Genomic DNA, 18,210 nt, shown 5'->3' with positions numbered 1-18,210 from the left:
GAAAAATGCACCACCTCGAGTGCATCAGTATGAGCTACCTTATGCTTGGCAATCATTTTTGTCAGAACGACATGAGTTTGGCGTGTCAGAGAAGTCATCAGAAGTAGGGTATGGACAGCCGTCTTACCATACTTAACAGGTGCACACTGAAATCAAGGTAATCATGGGATTTCCTCCTCAGGTATACTTCTCATTTACGGATTCTGGAATATTGAACTTTCAAGCACTCACGAATATCACCACGTATACAATCATTTTACTCTTCCTCACCTGCTGACTTAAGCATCAGTGTGGCTCCGGCGCCCATTCACAAGTTCATCTTCTTGTCTGCAGGTCACAGTCGATGTCATATTACATAGATATACCTTTATCACATATATATTTCCTTGCTCATTTCCATAAACACAACACTTATATCATAATCTGATAGATTGTCCCGACTTTGCTCACCTGATTTACCCGGATTACATCATCCAATAACAAGAGTAGATGTGAAATGTTTACTAGTAAAATGGATCAAACAGCAGTGTAAGATGCATGAAAAACTATTTCATTTGCAGGAAACCTGGAAGGAATTTTTCTTGGAGTGGAAGTCCTGAGATATAATTTCTTTAGTATAGCCGACTTTTGTTGACCGTAGATATTAATTGGTTCAGAAGATTTAAACCGTGGATTGTGAAAGAAATATCTATAATCAATTTTTTTTTAGAGGTTTTAAACAATATCAATATGCCTTCCGATAAATTCAAAGAGAAGTGGTCGCCATCACCAACAAGAGAAGCATATCGTGCTAGATCCTTCTATGGATTCTTTATTATTGTCATTATTTATCAATAATTTGAGGATTTATATTACTATTTACTAGTGCTTCTCGAAAACACCCAAAGCCACAATAAACATTTATTTATTGCTTCAATATTTATTATAGGACAAATTAACTATTTAAATCATCAATCAATTGTAAAAAGCAGCCTCATATGAAGTCATCAACAGATGCAAAGAATCTTCCCCCACCAAACCGCCAATTGTTTTTCTAATGTTTAATGAAAAGAAAATACAATGATTATTAAATAACGAGCAGGTCGTTTGTGAGACGATATCGCGAATCTTTATCTGTTATATGGGTCAACTCTATCGATATTCATAAAATACGACCTGCGAGATCGTTTCGTACAAGTTTTTGTTTTAAATAATATAATACAATTGTTATGTGACAAAAGAGAATTATTAGTTATGAAATATGTGTTGCCGTGTTGGTGTGAGATTTCGGAGCATTGAATGAACATTTATGATAACTAATTTGGTTGATTTTTTGACCCTCCGGAGAGAATTAAACGATGTTGGTCGTCCATTATAATTATCGTATTCACAAAGCTATGATTTTAGGAAGAAATTGTCGCGTACGTGTATCCTGTTTCCTTTTTTTTTAAACCATTCAAGTCCAAGGATTATTTTGATCTGTCAATCTAATACAAAACTAAATTTACATTTATCATCTCCTACTTTAACTAAACTATATAAAAAAGACTAACAATCTTAAAAGAAGGAGAAAAACTTCTTCTTTCTGTGAATCATTTTTCCAGAAACCAAAAATTACATAACACATGTCCAATCATTGGCTTAAATTCTTCCCCACAACCGAATAATAATATAAACGCAAAAGTCTTCTAGTCAAACTCTTTGATTCTCGATGGTAGACTCGATCCATTTGATACTCAGTTAGACTCGGACTTTTCAGTACGCTAAATGCGTGTTTGCAATTCCGATCTCTTTAAATACGTACTAATCCCCCAAGAAATTTCTCAGTAATTTCTACAACAAACACACATAGTTTCTCTCAAATTTCTTCACAACGAGTTCTCCAGATATTTCTCAACCAGACTAAGATGGCTATGGTGATAATTTCCTACCCTTTTGTTTTTCACTTACTAATAATTTAATATCTATTTTGTATGGATGATATCTTGCATATTTTATTCTTGGAAATTACTTGGATATTCATCCATGATCGTCTTAATTTCATATAAAAGTCCCCGCCGGTTCTCTTATGTTGGTGTTTTTTGAATTCTCAGTTTCAAAATTTGTGAGGTATTCTTGAAAGTAGATTAAAATCCTAGTTCTTTAATTACCTTTTACGGCTTTGATTATTTTTTGAAATATATATCCTTTTCACTTTGATGGTCTCTCTAAATGAATCAGATATTTCATAATATCGAACTGATGTAGTTAAATTTTGGGAATTTGGCAGGTTTTTTCACAGTACTTGATTAACTTTTTTCGATTATTCTCCTGCAGAAAGTGGTGTTGACGTTAGAACTTCAGGATGGCAAAGATAAACAGAAGGCCATGAAGGCAGTTTCTAGTCTCCCTGGTATGTACATACATATATGAGTGTGTATCTATATTCTTCATCTCCCACTCAATTTAAATTCTACTGTATTTTCGAGGTCCAAAAGTATATTTTAAAAGTTTATACATTAATTCAAAGATCAGTAACACCAATATCTTTCTTGAACCATCGTATCTTGGTTTGTTTTGATAAATCCACTTGTCAATATCGAAGACAGTTATTTTTATCAAATACTTCTTGGAATCCAAATATTTCGGCCCGAAGGCAATTCCGTGAAGAATTATGATTATTATTTCGCAGGACTTGAATCTGTCTCCATAAACATGAAGGACAAGAAACTAACGGTGGTTGGAGACATTGATCCAGTTCAAGTGGTGGCCAAATTAAGAAAATCTTGGCACACTGAAATAGTGACAGTGGGGCCAGCTAAAGAACCAGAGAAGAAGAAAGACAGTAAAGACAGCGGGAAGAAAGATGATCCTAAAAATGAAGAAGAAAAGAAAATGGCCGAGTTAATGAAGCAATATATGAATTTTAATAATAATAATTATGGTTATCCTTATTATGCACCACAACATATATACTATAGCGCAGAAGAAAACCCAAACTCCTGTGTTATTTGTTAGTTTTCATTTGTGAATTTGCTTAAAAACGAAAATAATGGATATATAGAATGATGTGTAATAAAATTCTCAGTTTTCGAATGTCACATATTGTAGAGTGCGAATAAATTTGAGGAAATTGTAGAAATGGTTTTTGTTTGAAATGTGTGAAAAGGTTTTTGCGGTGTCGATTACATTTGGTGTTGTGACAATTTATCAGTCTTTTGTTTAGGGAATTTATCAGTCAGTCTTATCCAATCTGAACAGTGTAATATCCAACTTGCAATTACAATATTTAAACACAGATTTACTATTTAATAGATCTCATGAAAAATTTATTATTTATTATGTTAAAAATATTATTTAAGGTTTTGATCACTTTGTATCCAATTAATTAATTTACTAATCTGTAATTTCAATAAATTTAAGAATTGGGATCGAGTAAAACTAAATTGAGTATATCGAAAAAATAAGAAAATAATAATTCGGGTGACGCTAAAGGAAATTAATTTGGTTTCTTTCTTTCAAATACGAATAAAATAAATAAATAAAATTACACGTCATTATCCTAGTGACGTGTGACACGGTGCTGCCGTGTTTATTTTAATGATACATATATATTATAATAAGTACAAGTTGCACGATTTATTTATAAAATCAATTATTAAGATATTTTCAATTCAGCGGACGGTTTGGTCTCTGCTCTATTTTGTTTACACGGCTCGCGTGCTTGTACAGCAAATTTGTTTTTATTAAGTATTTTTGGTTAAAAAATATAAAAAGTTGGAAATAGGGGCAATCAAGAAAATAAGTTGAAAAGCAAATCGGGGGTCGGCTTAACACTCTCCTTTAATCTAATAGATTTAGTTGGTTTTTTATTCCATCCATTGTTTTATATTTCAAAAGTCAAGTCTATCTTAGCTCCACAAGGATCATTGGTCGAATAAATGATTTTTTTTTTTTAAAAAAAGATTTAAAAAAGTAAAATAATGTGATGTAATTATTACTGCCAAAATAGCTTCTTTTTTCTCTTGAAGAAATGCATGGCTTTTACGAAGCCGGAAACATCTCGTATTATTACACGATAAACAAAATCAATCAGGCCAATTTTAAAAAATACTTAATATGGCAAGAGTGAGCCTAATATTTCTCATTTTAATAACGTTTGGTTCTGAATGCTTTGTTGGTGAAAATGGTAAAGATTGATTATCCGCCAATTCCGTAAAAAAAAAATCGATCAATTTACTTTTTCCATCGGATACAAATCAAAACGTTAAATAAGAGGAAAATAGCTGCTGCAGGTGAAGATTTAGCTATAAGTTTCTGATGAAAACATTTATAAGCTTAGATTACAACAATAGTAATGCCTATCCAATGAAAGAGAAGGGGTGGGAAAGTACAAATACAACACACACACATATATTTATGCCCACGTGTATGTGAGCTGAATCCCATTTTAAGCCAATTCTGGCGTGTGCAAAATGGGTTTTAAAAGAATTGATTTTTTCTAGGAAAAAAATGCCTAAACTACCTTGTTTTATTGATGTCTATGTTACTGAACAATTAATGTGGCAGAAGATCTGTGCTGCTCAAGTCCTGGCTCGAACTAGAGGCGAAGACATAGGCGAGTGAGGAGACATCTTGTGAGGAGCCATCAAACGTTCATCCAATCTCCTAAAAGATAAGCTGATTTCAAGCTCACTTCCCCGACATTGTTTCCTAGTATTATTTGCCTCGGTTCCCTTGCTTTGTATCACAAATTTAAGTATTCTATTCATTGCAACCATCATGGTTTCATCATCCATGTTTGCAAAACAAACTCGAAACCATCCGGGCTCGGAGCAGTGGAATGATGCACCGGGCGAAACGTTGATCTTGACTTCATTGATTATCACTCTCCAGAGGTCCATTTCTGCCTCAAAAGTCTGTTCTTTAAGCAGCCTTCTTAAGTCCATCCAGCAAAAAAGCCCGGAATTTCCTTTCAAACTTCTGATTCCAACTTTAGCTAGTTTTCCGCATAACGAATCATGCCTCGTGGCTAATCTCTTTGAGCTTTCTTTGAGGAATCTTTCCACAAAGGCGTCATCTGACAGCATAGAAGCTATCAGGTGCTGTGTCTGAGTAGAAACGAGCCCAAAACTCGACATTTTTCTTGCACAATCTGTGACCGCATCGTTGTATGAGTATATGATACCGACCCTGAATCCAGGGAAACCGAGATCCTTAGACAAACTGTAGACAATATGGATAAGATCCAGATTGCAGCTTGCTATGTTTTCTTGGACTATCTCGGCTACGCTGATAAAACCAGGCTGGCTGAAGACTGTTGCGGAGTAAATTTCGTCACAAATTAAGTGTATTTTCTTCTCCTTGGTGAAGTTTAACGAGTCTGTTAAGGTTTCCCTGTCTAGTACTGTGCCTAAAGGGTTTGATGGATTGTTTAGAAGTAAACCCTTTATCTTGATGCTCGATTCTTGAGCTTTTTGGTACGCGGTTTCTAAGGCGATTCGGGTGATCTTGAAATTGTTGGAGCTGTCGCAGACGACGGGAAATAGTTGTATTCGTGTTCGCCATGTTAGATCTCGATCGTTTCTGCATGATGTTGATGAATTTGTTAAAGAGTAGAGTAACATGATATGGAAATCTATCATCTTTAGGTCTAAATGCAAAGAATCTTGAAGTTCAGTTCATTTTTCACGATTTTGAATATTTGCAAAAATCAGTTCACATCTGTTGGACGGAAAAGCAAAAAAAAAAATAAAATATCAATTTAGGAGAGGGGACCAAGTGTACCAACTTTAAAAATAAGAGTAATCACTAAAAATATATTAAATCGGGAGTCCCTTTCACTCAAGTGCATGTTAATTTACATCCTTATCCCATTGAAATTCGTGTCCTTGTCATTTATTGGAAAGTAAACTTGAGGGTCTGTATTATAAAAACATTGAGTAGCTATCATGCTTCCTCCACTAATTTGGTCCATAAATGTGCAAGTGGGAACATTCTTGATTTTTATTACAATTGATTACTAAAATTTATCCATCACTTTTTTTAGCAACGTAAATTTATCCTGGAAATAAACTAAATTCATACATACCCTGGATAGTAAGGTGTTGGCACCAAGAATGCATCACCAGGATCCGCCAAGCAGAAAGCCAATGTTTCTTGAGCTCCTGTTGCACCTCCACTCATCACAATACGGTCTGCATCGAATCGGACTCGATCTCCTCTCACTTTCTCCATGAATCTTGCCACAGCCTGCAAATCCATCCATTCAAATTTATATTATCCGTAGATTTAATGATAATATTGTCAAAAAATCAAATAAGAATGGGCTTGCTTGTATTACGTACATTTCTGAATTCTGGTAAGCCGTGATAATCTTGAAATATTGCAATATCCTTAAATTCATCTACACCTTCTGCAGTGCAAATTGAAGCCCTTGGGTTGTTCATAACCCATTCTTGGATCAAATCAAATGAAAGCTACAAGAAAAAGAACAAATAAATTATGATACAAATAGACTAAAATTTAATATTCTTGCAGATAATGCAGAAAGAAAGATATTTCCTTTTCTGAAAAAAAAAAAAAAAATTACCTGGTTTTCTGCTAATCCCATTTGAATAACCCCATTTTGGTTCTCGGTCGGATGATAAGGATTCATATCATAAGCCTTCCAGCCGTCGAAAAACGCCGAGTTTTCACCGTGCCCGTCATTGGTGGCAATCTTGGATAAGCATTGTTGTTGATTTTTCAACATACTCTCCATTATTTTCAGATCCAAAAACTTCAATTACGAAGTTGGGGAAAGTTGTACAAATGAATAACGAATAAAATAACTAAAGAATGAATGAATTTGTTAGTTGTTACTGAGTTGTTTGAGAAATATATGTTTTCTATGATGTGGAATGGGCTCATATTTATAGTATATATCGTGCCATAATTTGTTCTTCGAATGCGAAGCTTCCTATGAAGAACACATCACAATTTTAAATCTTAAATGAATAATTAGAACCCTAAACTGGAAACATTTTGGCGGCTTTGAATTTACTTTATAGTCATAAACCATGTTTTGATTATTGTTTAATATATAATTTGACTGCTAAGAAGTCAAAGTAAAATTTGAATTTTGAAAACTAATAATACGTACATTGAATTGCCTGAATTTTTTTTTAATATGCTGAGTAATCAAATAATTTAACAGTTATACAGCATATAATGCAGCAAAGTTGTAATTATTTTGTGACAAAATGAGTAAATAATTTAATGGATTTATAAGACTAAACTATTTTGGAAATAAATATTATTTAATTTATCGTTAAAATAATAAAAAGTGAAGTAGTGTTATTTAAGTAACAGGTTAACTGAAAATATAAATTTGTAAATTGATAAAAAAGAAATAATATATTAATGTTCCAAAATTTTGTGTAGTTCCAAAATTTTGTGTAGTTCCAAAATAACACGTAGCCAAGTAGAGTTGAAAAGTCACCTTCAAAACATAATTAAAAAATTAAATTCGTAATAAATTGTTTTGTTTTCGGACATAAAAATGAAGAATATGGTCAGTCAAACATTTGGTCCGACTTCGACCTCGAATTCTACTTCCGACTTCTTGGGTGAATTTTTTTTTTTTTTTTTAAAAAATTTTTGATTCTCGTACGGACACCATAAGTCGGGCTCCACGTGGATCTGCTTGTAATCTGTAACCATTTCGGAAGATTTTTTAATAATGAATAAGTTTTCACGATTTTTTCTGAATTTATAAATTAGAATGACCTTTTTTTCTTAACCAAGTGTTTGAGATTTTCATCATAAACTCCAAACTCGTAAAATATATAGGAAAAGAAAAGGCATGTGGAAAATGAATAAATCATATATTGACTTAATTATTTTGAAAGGAATTATTATTGAATATGAATATTTATTTTTGAGAGTGAATATTAGTATATCACACACGTCAAAAATAATTGAGATCCAAAAAAAAAAAAAAAAAAAAACCACACGTAAGGTGGCTCATATCGGCACCTAGACTAGACTAGACTATATTATTGACCTGACCATTCGGCCAACAAATGACATTTAATTCATTTTCTTTGTTCAACATGGCGCTCCTCGCCCTTTCTTTTCTTTTGGGATTAATTTATAATTATAATATAATTTATTAATTGCTTTATTTAATTTTTATTTTGAGATGAGTTCGTTTAATTGGAGAAGTAAAAAAACTCCTAAAATATTTTTATTAAACAACATAAGTTCTTTTAAAAAAAACTTGGGAAAAAAACATATGTGTATTTACTGTGAATGATCATACAAAAACACAATTTAAGAAAAAATTGATATTTTAAGCAATTGTGTAATTTCTGGGAGAAGAGCAAGGACGTATGAGAAAGCTCATCGAATGTACAAAATTCATACACTTCAGGGAGAGCATATTACCGATTAAAAAAAAATTTAAAAAAAGAAGAAGAAGAAGAAGATTAGTGTATTATTTCCTCATACGTAGAACCACTGTGTGGAAACCGATGCTTCTATTCTTCTCAAGACTATCAACTTTCTTGTGGGTGGTTTTTGCTTTGAGTTTGACAACAGAAGGATCCGAACGGAGTAGATGGCGCAAATTGGCTCGAACAGCCTCCTTGTGAGGACTAGCTTTTGGCCTTTGCAGAATCAAAGAGGCATCCAAGTTACCAAGTTCATAACCCGCCTCGTGCATTAGTCGAACCTAGCAAGAACCAAATTCACAGGGAAAATTAGATTTCAAAACCATCTTTCCTTAAATTAAAACACCAGTACACCTACTATGCAATGGAGAGGTTTTGCCAGTAAAAAGCTTGTCGAAAATGTAGTAGTGAATCACTAGGTAAAGTCATTTTCTTGATCCATGATGTGCAAAAATACTGAGAGACAATCGATTTTATGAAATGATCATGATAATTAATCTGAAAGACATTAACCACGAGTATGTGTATGTGGGATGTTGTTTATACAGGCGTCCACTCCAAGATAATGTTTTTTGCGAAAATTAAAACGGCAACTAGCTAATAGATAATACTCCTTTAAAAAAATGGACATTATTGTGATGTTGCATACGCTAAAACCAAAAAAGTTGTCAAAGATTAATCTTTGTTTCTAGTGTAAAATCTATACGAAAATCTGAAACATCGAATATACACAACCATCACCCATCACATTTTGGGAAATAAGAAAAATCAAACGCATTTTTGTTTTCAGAAAACAAAGACATTCACTAAATGACTAAAAACATAACCAAACGTTGCCACTTATTTCAATAATGACAAAGGAGAGACAGAGTACTCACGGCCTCCTCAACGAAAACAGAAGAAGATGCTGCCCCTTTCCAGTTAGGATCAGTGTCGGGAAAGATCTGTCCGATATCTGGAAGACCCAATGCCCCCAATATCGCATCAACAACACAATGCAGTACGAGAAGCATATCTACATCAATGATAACTTTTGCAACAGTAGTTACAGGAATTCAGTAGATGTGATTAGAATTGAGACTAAAATGTGATAAAAAAAACTTAATAAAATAGTACAGAAATATAGATATATATGTATATATATATAATTATTTTTTGTGGTTATTTAATTTTTTTTATAAAATTAAGAACGTCTATATTCAAAATATTTTTGATTATTTGGTTATACTTTGTAAATTGTAAGTGAAATAAAAAACAATGATGCAACTATTAATCATATTAAATATATCTGTAGCTTATTTAGATAATGTGTAAATTTTTTTATTTTGAAAATTGGATTGCATATGGTAGTTATGGAGTAAATGATAAGTTTTATATGAAAAATATTGTTTCTGAGATGAATACAATGTAAAATTCAATCGTTGAGAGTATGAGGTATGACACCAATACATGATCATATAAATAATTGGTGTAAAAAAATAAATCAATAATTAATTGTTCTTTTGTTTTCGAAAAGTATTTGACATAAAAGAACAAGCACAAGTCGAATTTATTATACTTTGCTTTAAACTATACATATAAATTGATTTGCCATGCATATTAACTAATATCGCAGAAAATCAAAAAAAAATAAAAAATACTTAAGTGTCCTTTCCATAGCAAAAAAACTAGGAATTTCATAAATCCAAATGCTTACCAAACATTTATTATATCAATGATTAACATAAATGACTAATCAACCTTTTTTCCTCTATATAATCATGCATTTGCTCCTCAAACTAAAATACACTAATTACACTATCACAAGTTGAAGCGGCCAAAAAAAGAAAAAAGGAAAATGGCTTCCGCCTCAACATCTCATTTCATGTTACTTCTCATCATTTGTGTTTCTACCTCATCAATAATTGGAACTGCACAGGCAAGTAAAACTTTATTCAACCCACTAAAATAAATCCAATAAAGATTTTTAAATTTATGATATTTGACAATGTTAGGCTGATGGAGGAGAATCAAAATCCACTCTTCCATTTTCCCTTAGTTCTCCGGCAGCAAATCAAAAAGTGACATGTCCAGTGCCTCAAAATCGTGAGTTCCTACAAAATTTCGGTTGACCTTCTTTTTTTATGTTTTTCATATTAAAAAAATTTTCAACTTATTTGAATGTAAAAAAATTTCAGGATGTGGAAGTGAATGCGAGCGTCGATGTTCGGCAACATCACATAAGAAGCCATGCTTGTTTTTCTGTAACAAATGTTGCAACACGTGCCTCTGCGTGCCGCCGGGAACTTACGGAAACAAAGAATGTTGTCCTTGTTACAACAATTGGAAAACAAAAGAGGGTAAACCAAAATGCCCTTGAAGCTTTCCAAGAGTGGTTTTTGTTCTCAGAATTTGATTTAAAACCATAATAAAAAAAAAAATGTACCAGGCTTGGGATACAGTTGTCAATAATAAATAAATCGACTCTGTCATTCTCTATTTGTCCTTGCTTTATTATTGATATCTTTGAAAAAAAATTCGAAATAACACAACTATTTTTATATTAATATCGATAAAATCACGAGTTATTTTATAATTTATTTATTGGATCGTGAACAACTGAGTGACAGATTTTTAATGAGATGTCATACTATAATTTGAAATTATTATATTTAAATAGGGTCATGCGATATTAATTTAAAACGTTTTTTAGCATGCTAAATAATTTAATGAGTATTAGCTCCTTCAAAATGGTAAGCTAATTAATATTTATAAAATGGTTTTTTGCATTCACATTAATATCCGTATTTAATGAATTTTGATACACATCTTCCGTGCATGTTATGATTTTACATTTGATAAAGAAGTAAGTGACAAAAACAACGAAGATGAATGTAAAAATCCCTTTGTAATTGTGGGAACATGTAATAATGTTATGGAATCAAACACGTAACGAGGGTTGACATATTTTTTAAATCAATCAATCGCACCATTTTATAGTTGAATTATAATCTTTTATCAAAAATTACAATTAAAAGAGCAAAATTTTCAATTAAAATAATTTTTTTACTGGAATTATTTAATAATATGAGTTTTCATTGTCTTATATTTTAAAATCAATAGATATAATTTTGTCGGATAATTTTTTTATTCTTACGTAAATAATAGAACAATATAAAAAAATGAATAAAAATCAACGATTATCATTAAAAAAAAATTCTAATAATTTATCTGTAATAAATTATTAGAATTTGAAAAGGATAAAAATTTAATATGTTTAACATGTCAGAAAATAAAGAAGATTGTGGGAGTTGGGAAGAGAATTTAATAAAAATTAAGTATTTGATCGAAAGATGCTTAACTAAAAAAAATTTAATATATTAATTTCAATTTAGAGTAGAGATTTAACTACGACGATGTTCCAAATGCACTTTAAAAAATGATCCAGTCAAAACATCCCCTTGTTAATTTTTGGTTGCTAAGTAATAAAAAGTCAAATTAAGAAAGAAGTTTTTTGTACAATTAAAATCTAAATTCTTGTCCAATCAAAAAATTCCAATAATTAAGTATCTTCAAATTTCTTGAAAAGATAGTCATTGATAAGATATGAAAATGCATACGTGCATCCGACAAAAAATAGGTAAAAAAATTATATTAGTAATAAGTGTTTTAGTATTAAAAATAAAAGTAGTATACATTTAAATTATTTTTCAAATGGATTTTCGCTATATTTTAGCAATTGAATTCGACGATGAGCATGTATATTTTAATCTGCTAGATTTACTTATTTGTGAACAGAGAGAATAATTTAATTTAAAGAATCAGTTTTTTTAGCCTTTAAAATTAATATTCTATTCAAATTTTTAATTTGTTGATAATTGGTCACAAATAAATTATACTTTCACGTTTAGAAAATAAATTTTATAATAGCAATGATTTTTTTTAATTCTACTTTTAAATTATTTTACTGATGGCTTGAGAATAAATATATATATACATATATTTATCTTACATAATTATATCTATTAGACTTAAAAGTTTGGACAATCAAAATTCATTTTATTAAATAACTGCTTCAACAATTTATTTTATTTAATAAGTTTTCCCCTTCATTTTGATATGTGGGAAAATATTTCAATAGAAAAATTTAAAAAAAAAAGCTACAAAATGACTGATTTAATTTGATTTGAGAGTGGAATGTGGCAAAAAATTAATTTAGAAGTGGAGTGTGACAAAATTGTTACTGAAGGGTGCAAGTTGCTAAACACCGAATTAGTTGTTGCATAAAGTCGATCATCGTAATTTACTTGGCAAAAACTTGCGTGAGACGGTCTCACGAGTCGTATTTTGTGAGACATATTTCTTATTTGGGTTATCCGTTAAAAAATATTAATTTTTATGCTAAGAGTATTACTTTTTATTGTGAATATCGGTAGGATTGACCCGTCTCACAGATAAAGATTCGTGAGACCGTCTCACAAAAGACCTATTTAATTTACTTACAAAAGCCTTCTTTCCTAAAAATAAAAATGGAGTATTTCATTAATCTAAATGCTTATGTTAATAATTAACTTAAATGACCAATCAACATCTTCCTCCATTGCTAAAACACATTATTCACAAGTTGAAGTGGAATAATTAATAAAAACACTTTTTTTAAAAAAAATTTACGCCGCGACTTCCCATTTCATGTTATTTTTCGTGTATGTTTCCGCCTTGTCGATAATTGGAATTTCACAGGTAGTTAACTAAAACTTTAATACATTCACAAGCATGTCAAGTCATCAGTAAATTAATATATTTATTTCTATGATTGACATTGTAAGGTTAAAATACTATTAATATTTAAGATAAGGTATTTGAAAATAAAAGATGATTTCATACAATTTTCTATAAGATGTCATTCACTGTCTCGATTTTTACAAAAACGCGCTTGTAGGTGTTGCTGTATAAATCTGCATTTTATGCGATTTTTTTTTTAAAATCGGATGTTTTATTTAAAAATAAAATTAAAAGCTCATCACTTTTAATCTAATTTATGTTATCAGAACATTTCAAATACATTAGTCTCATACTATCATGTTTGTTATATTTTTTAAAAAAAATATGTAATTCGTCTACTGCTGATGCTTTTTATTTCAAATCTATATTATTTTATTAAATTTGAGATACTTAAAATAAATAACTTTTATTGTCGTGATCTATTTTATTATTATTATTATTATATATTTATATTCTAAAATTCAAATGCAATTCACTGTAGTTCAGTGAATATAATCTTTATTGCATAAACATCAAATTACAGATTTAATTTATATTCATGTTTTTTTATTTATTTTTAAAATTCATATATCAAAATTCATAGTGTAATTTTTAATATTTTTATAATTATATTTTGAATTTTATTTAGATATAATCTAAATAAATTGTAAAAGCTATACAAATATACGACACGTGTATCGTGCACAAATACAAATTAATTCTAACCTTAACTGCCGCAATGATAAATTTTATGCCAATTAAAGAGATTTGAGATTATTTTTTTCTCTTCAAAAAAACTAAAAGAAAAGAATAAGTCCGTTATTATTTGTTTTTGAAGAAAAAATAAGTCCATTATCAGCCGTTGATAACCGGAAAAAGCCAAATCGTGACCGTAGGTGTAATTCCTCCATCAAATTGCAAATTTCTAGGGTTTCCAGTTAAATCCTTCTGCTTCCCGATGCTACCTGCCTACCTCCCCGTCTCTTTCCCTCACCGTCTCTCGATCCTTCAGTTGTTGCAGCAAAGATATTTAGGGAGGGAGGGAGAGAGTGGGGATTCGATTGTCTTTGGATTCTAAAATCATGGCGACTCCTGAAGTTCCTCTCCGCTACGTTGGGGTTGATCGAAGGTCCGCTGCCTTCCGCCTGATGAAACAAATGGTATGACCTATTTAGCCGGCATTACTCTTCATTTTTTATCGTGTGTGTTCATTATGATACAGATCGTTTTTGTTTGAAATCATCTGCCTTCATGCCTCGGTTCGGGGCTGAAATTTTTTACGTCCCTCAAGTCGGGATTTTTAGTTCTACCTAATGTGGATGTATGCTTTTTAGTTGCTGATCATTGTACAAATTGGTGACGCACGTATTAATAATATTTTGCATTTTACTCCAATCTTAAGCATGGTTCGCTGTCGCGGTCGCGGAGATCGGAACGGTAGCAAACGGATGCTACCGTTCCTGTTACAATGAAATTTCGCGGAACGGTGGCTGAACGGATATTTAAAAAAATATTATAAATATATAAAAATTAAAAATTTTGGAAAATATTTAGAAATATAAAAATTAAAATAAATATTATTTAAATAGATTATTTGATGTAAATAAAAAATTTAATTTGGCGACGATTTTATCCAAACAATGCATGTGCTCAAAATTGCATTATTTGTACTACAAAGCAAAGATACGACGTGCAATAGGACCTACAATTGCATTATTTGTACTAGAAATCAAAGATACGTGCATTATTAAATCCGTCGCTGATTCGAATTTGCGACGGTTTTATGAAAAACGTCGCTAAATTTAGCGACAGTTTTTATTCAACCGTCGCCGATTTTACTTTGGCGACGGTTGCCGATTTTACTTTGGTGACGGGTACATAAAACCGTCACTAGTAGCGACATTTCAAAACAAAACCGTCGCGAATTGCGTTCCGGTTCCATTCCACCGTTATATCCCTGCTTTCGGTATATGAAACGCCGATACAAGCCATCAACCTACACACCCCGGAACCTCGTCAAGGTTGCTGACGTTCCGGCCGTTCCGTTCCCGTTTTGGCGAACCATATTCTTGTGCATTTCAGGATTTATCGTTTTTGTCCTTTTCAGTTTGATGAAAGGATAATGGGCGAGCCATAGTTCATTAAGAAATTTTTAATCAGTTACATGATTGAACGTTATTGTGAAAATGAGCTTTTTCATGTAATTTTTCCTGTATAAATTGAGGTAGAAGCAAAAAAATCGACACTTTCTTCATTCGGGTCTTGTTTTTTTAATATTTTTTCTAAAAGCGAGTCCAACTCCCACACCAGTTCTATTTAGCAAAAACATTTGTTTTGAAAAATTGCCATTTTAGTTGAGTTTGCTTTTGTTATTTTTTGTGATAAAAACGTTTTTTTTCCCTGGATAATTCAATTGCAGTGGCAATGTTGATGTGTAGGTCTCAAAGATTATGACTGTTCTTATGTTTTGGTTTGACCCATCAACTGCATGTGCAGGGATGGGAAGAAGGAGAAGGACTGGGGAAAGAAAAGCAAGGGATCAAAGGTTATGTCAAAGTGAAGGACAAGCAAGATACTTTAGGTTGCCATCTTTGTTATAATGTTTTGATTTTATGTGCTAGGTATGTAAATTTATTGATTTGAATTGAGATTTTAATTCCACTGTCATTTTTTAATCACATAGGCATAGGCTCGGAACAACCAAATGCGTGGGCATTTGACACAACTCAATTTTATAATATCCTCAATAAACTGAAAGTCGTAATGTCTTGTCTTTTTAAATAAGGTTTTTTTGCATTATTACGATTACCTTATTTAACTGCCTATATGTCGTATAATTTCTCAGCAAGCGGTTGATGTCAACTTGGATGAAGGTACTAAGGAAGAACTAAAAATTGTAATGCATTTTAGCCCATGTTATGGTATATAGATCCTCACTTTCTACTTCACATGACAGCCGACGAAAAGGATGAAGTGAAATCTGCCTCAAAGTCCGTCCCATCTAACAACAATCAAGAGATGGTTGCTAAGGTTACTCGGCCACAAGGCAGGTCAGTTTATTTTGAAAACGGATGCTTTCCTTCTCATGCTTGTGTAATAATGGTCATACTGCTTTCAAGATGTGCCAGATATAAGAAAAGAGAGAAGGGGAAACTTGTTCAAGGATATTCTTCACAGGATCTTGAAGGAATTCTTGTAAGTTTTGTTTGAGATGCATTCTCTGTAATTTTGTTTTATGGGATTGTTGCCAAAGCAAGGATAAGCCTGTTTCATTTTTTTTTTTTTTTTTACTTTGTTACCTTTTTGGATATATCTCTCTTATTGCTAAGCCTTGTGTTTTGCCATCAAAATTTTTACCAAGTTTCTTTGTGGTAGTCATCAGAAGTTCCTTTGGAGGTAAGATGGGTCTCTCGATTCCTATTGCAATTGCAATGCATTGCTTTTTCTACTCATCACCTTTGGTATAGCTTGATGGCATCATTCGTCAGGTGAACAGAGCAAAGTCTCCCCAAATTAATTGCAATGTCTTGGATGAAGTGAAGTCAATTGAAAATCACTTGCCTGAGCCTGAAATTGACGGGAAGTTCTTAATCCATGCGGAATCCATCAAAGCTTGTATACTGAAGAAGATTCTCAAAATTAATTTTTTTTGGACTTCTTCTTGTGGAGCACTGCCGTTTTGTGCATGGATTCACCGCGTGGTTTTTGTTTCACCGATATCTACTTCATTGTTCTTTTCGAACATTTGTGTCTGATTCCGTTGCTTAATATTGATGGTTACTAGCTTAGAAGGATCATGATACTCTCAGCCACTGTTGTTTTTTTCCTCTTTTTATTCCTATGCAGCTCTCAATCATTTGCTTGTACAATTTACTAAATTATTGTTACTAATCATCACACAGGAAAAGTTCTAGATGTTCCCCCTGAATGGTGAGGAACCAATTTGGAATCGTTGCTGGAGGTTTGCTAGGTGCTGAATCATTAAGAAGAAACTCCCCCCCAACAGGTGGTAACAAAAATCCAGATGCGAGGACTACATCGAAGATGATCAAGAAAATCTATACAAACTTGTGAAGGTTTGGATTAGTGGTGTTCAATCCATATATTCTAATGAGTTCACTTCTTATATACTTCAATAATAATGACATCCTTTTTTTAAATATGAAGTTTTCTTCTTACAATTTTAACAGCCTAGCTGTGTGTTTTCAGGACAAAGCCACATCTGGAAAACAAGGACTGGGTATCAAGGAACCTGTGCAAAGAAAGTTGCCGGGTGCTACTTTCAGGGGAAAAAGACAAATTTTGATGATAGTGATGCCGAGGATTCATCTAATCTGGATTCTCCAATTAAAAGGAAACTTGATGAAAATTCGGAGGTTGAAATGGGTGTTGAATCGAAGAAAAAAATTGAAAAACTCTGTAGGCGTATTCTTCAGCAGGTCCTTGCTCCAGATATTTTAGAGTCAATTTTGAATTAGCTCAGTTTTCTTTTGCTCAGTCTTTATTTCCTACAGGTGCCCGAAGAGTCCTTAAAACTGAGACAGCTCAAGAAACTTATTGATGAACACTCGCCTTCTACATTCTCCAACATTTCCTCAGAAGAGGCGTTTTCTTCCTTAAAACATGAGGTATTACTCTGTTATATTGCTTAGAATTGTAGTTCTCCCTGATTACAATTCTGAAACTTGGTGCTATTGGTTTACATCTCTACTGCAGCTCAGTAACAGTGATAGATTCTCTATAAAGGGAAACAGTGTCTTTCATTCGAAAAGAAACTGAAAATTTTGTTCCGGGATTCGGTTTAACCTGCAACCATGTGTACATCACCACTATCGTTGATGGTAGAATGAGATAAATAAATGTTTGCTTCTTATGCAGAAATTGGCGCTGCTCGCAGAGGTATGTAATATCTGTAATTTGATATGGAATTCACATTGGAGAAGAGTCAAATAGATTTTCAAAATATAGGGTTAGTAAAATTTTGGCAGTGGATTCAAGTTTTTCTATATTATTATTCCATATGTTAATAGATTTTCTATTGTGATAATATGTCAGCACTTCCTCGAACCGTTTCTTT

The 18,210-nt window shown here is 32.0% G+C and overlaps 4 protein-coding genes and 1 pseudogene across 4 annotated transcripts; 3 read left to right on the top strand and 2 right to left on the bottom strand.

The window, feature by feature from the left end:
* Positions 1 to 1,647: 1,647 nt before the first annotated feature.
* Positions 1,648 to 3,146, top strand: LOC142545318 (heavy metal-associated isoprenylated plant protein 39-like). The gene is made up of 3 exons (XM_075652432.1): positions 1,648 to 1,895; positions 2,296 to 2,371; positions 2,651 to 3,146. The coding sequence occupies exons 1-3, from the start codon at positions 1,887 to 1,889 to the stop codon at positions 2,974 to 2,976; spliced, it is 411 nt and encodes a 136-aa protein (XP_075508547.1). The 5' UTR covers positions 1,648 to 1,886; the 3' UTR covers positions 2,977 to 3,146.
* A 1,095-nt stretch (positions 3,147 to 4,241) lies between these two features.
* On the bottom strand, positions 4,242 to 6,857 carry LOC142545317 (1-aminocyclopropane-1-carboxylate synthase-like). The gene is made up of 4 exons (XM_075652431.1): positions 6,551 to 6,857; positions 6,306 to 6,437; positions 6,050 to 6,210; positions 4,242 to 5,544 (listed from the first exon to the last, which is right to left on the bottom strand). Exons 1-4 carry the CDS (start codon positions 6,719 to 6,721, stop codon positions 4,542 to 4,544), a joined length of 1,467 nt encoding a protein of 488 aa, XP_075508546.1. The 5' UTR covers positions 6,722 to 6,857; the 3' UTR covers positions 4,242 to 4,541.
* Positions 6,858 to 8,289: 1,432 nt separating this feature from the next.
* Positions 8,290 to 9,432, bottom strand: LOC142544541 (2-C-methyl-D-erythritol 2,4-cyclodiphosphate synthase, chloroplastic-like). Its single transcript, XM_075651582.1, has 2 exons — positions 9,272 to 9,432; positions 8,290 to 8,674 (listed from the first exon to the last, which is right to left on the bottom strand). The coding sequence occupies exons 1-2, from the start codon at positions 9,404 to 9,406 to the stop codon at positions 8,438 to 8,440; spliced, it is 372 nt and encodes a 123-aa protein (XP_075507697.1). The 5' UTR covers positions 9,407 to 9,432; the 3' UTR covers positions 8,290 to 8,437.
* Positions 9,433 to 10,230: 798 nt separating this feature from the next.
* LOC142545096 (gibberellin-regulated protein 5-like) lies at positions 10,231 to 10,767 on the top strand. Its single transcript, XM_075652070.1, has 3 exons — positions 10,231 to 10,311; positions 10,388 to 10,478; positions 10,571 to 10,767. The coding sequence occupies exons 1-3, from the start codon at positions 10,231 to 10,233 to the stop codon at positions 10,750 to 10,752; spliced, it is 354 nt and encodes a 117-aa protein (XP_075508185.1). The 3' UTR covers positions 10,753 to 10,767.
* A 3,224-nt stretch (positions 10,768 to 13,991) lies between these two features.
* Positions 13,992 to 18,200, top strand: LOC142545316 (G-patch domain-containing protein 1-like; annotated as a pseudogene).
* The last annotated feature ends 10 nt before the right edge of the window (positions 18,201 to 18,210 follow it).

This window comes from Primulina tabacum, chromosome 5 (genome assembly GCF_025594145.1).
Source record: "Primulina tabacum isolate GXHZ01 chromosome 5, ASM2559414v2, whole genome shotgun sequence".
NCBI lineage: Eukaryota > Viridiplantae > Streptophyta > Magnoliopsida > Lamiales > Gesneriaceae > Primulina > Primulina tabacum.
Note: the sequence above shows the minus strand (reverse complement) of the source record. Positions and strands in the feature narration are given on the sequence as shown.

Excerpts from the sequence above, each read along its gene's own strand:
- LOC142545318 (XM_075652432.1), top strand. Across the intron at positions 2,372-2,650 it reads GGCAGTTTCTAGTCTCCCTG|GACTTGAATCTGTCTCCATA; the intron begins GTATGTACATAC and ends ATTATTTCGCAG.
- LOC142545317 (XM_075652431.1), bottom strand. The coding sequence starts at position 6,721 with ATGGAGAGTATGTTGAAAAATCAACAACAATGCTTATCCAAGATTGCC. Across the intron at positions 6,438-6,550 it reads TGGGATTAGCAGAAAACCAG|CTTTCATTTGATTTGATCCA; the intron begins GTAATTTTTTTT and ends TTTTTCTTGTAG. Across the intron at positions 6,211-6,305 it reads GCTTACCAGAATTCAGAAAT|GCTGTGGCAAGATTCATGGA; the intron begins GTACGTAATACA and ends ATGGATTTGCAG.
- LOC142544541 (XM_075651582.1), bottom strand. The coding sequence starts at position 9,406 with ATGCTTCTCGTACTGCATTGTGTTGTTGATGCGATATTGGGGGCATTG. Across the intron at positions 8,675-9,271 it reads CTGTTTTCGTTGAGGAGGCC|GTTCGACTAATGCACGAGGC; the intron begins GTGAGTACTCTG and ends GGTTCTTGCTAG.
- LOC142545096 (XM_075652070.1), top strand. The coding sequence starts at position 10,231 with ATGGCTTCCGCCTCAACATCTCATTTCATGTTACTTCTCATCATTTGT. Across the intron at positions 10,312-10,387 it reads CAATAATTGGAACTGCACAG|GCTGATGGAGGAGAATCAAA; the intron begins GCAAGTAAAACT and ends TGACAATGTTAG. Across the intron at positions 10,479-10,570 it reads ATGTCCAGTGCCTCAAAATC|GATGTGGAAGTGAATGCGAG; the intron begins GTGAGTTCCTAC and ends AAAAAATTTCAG.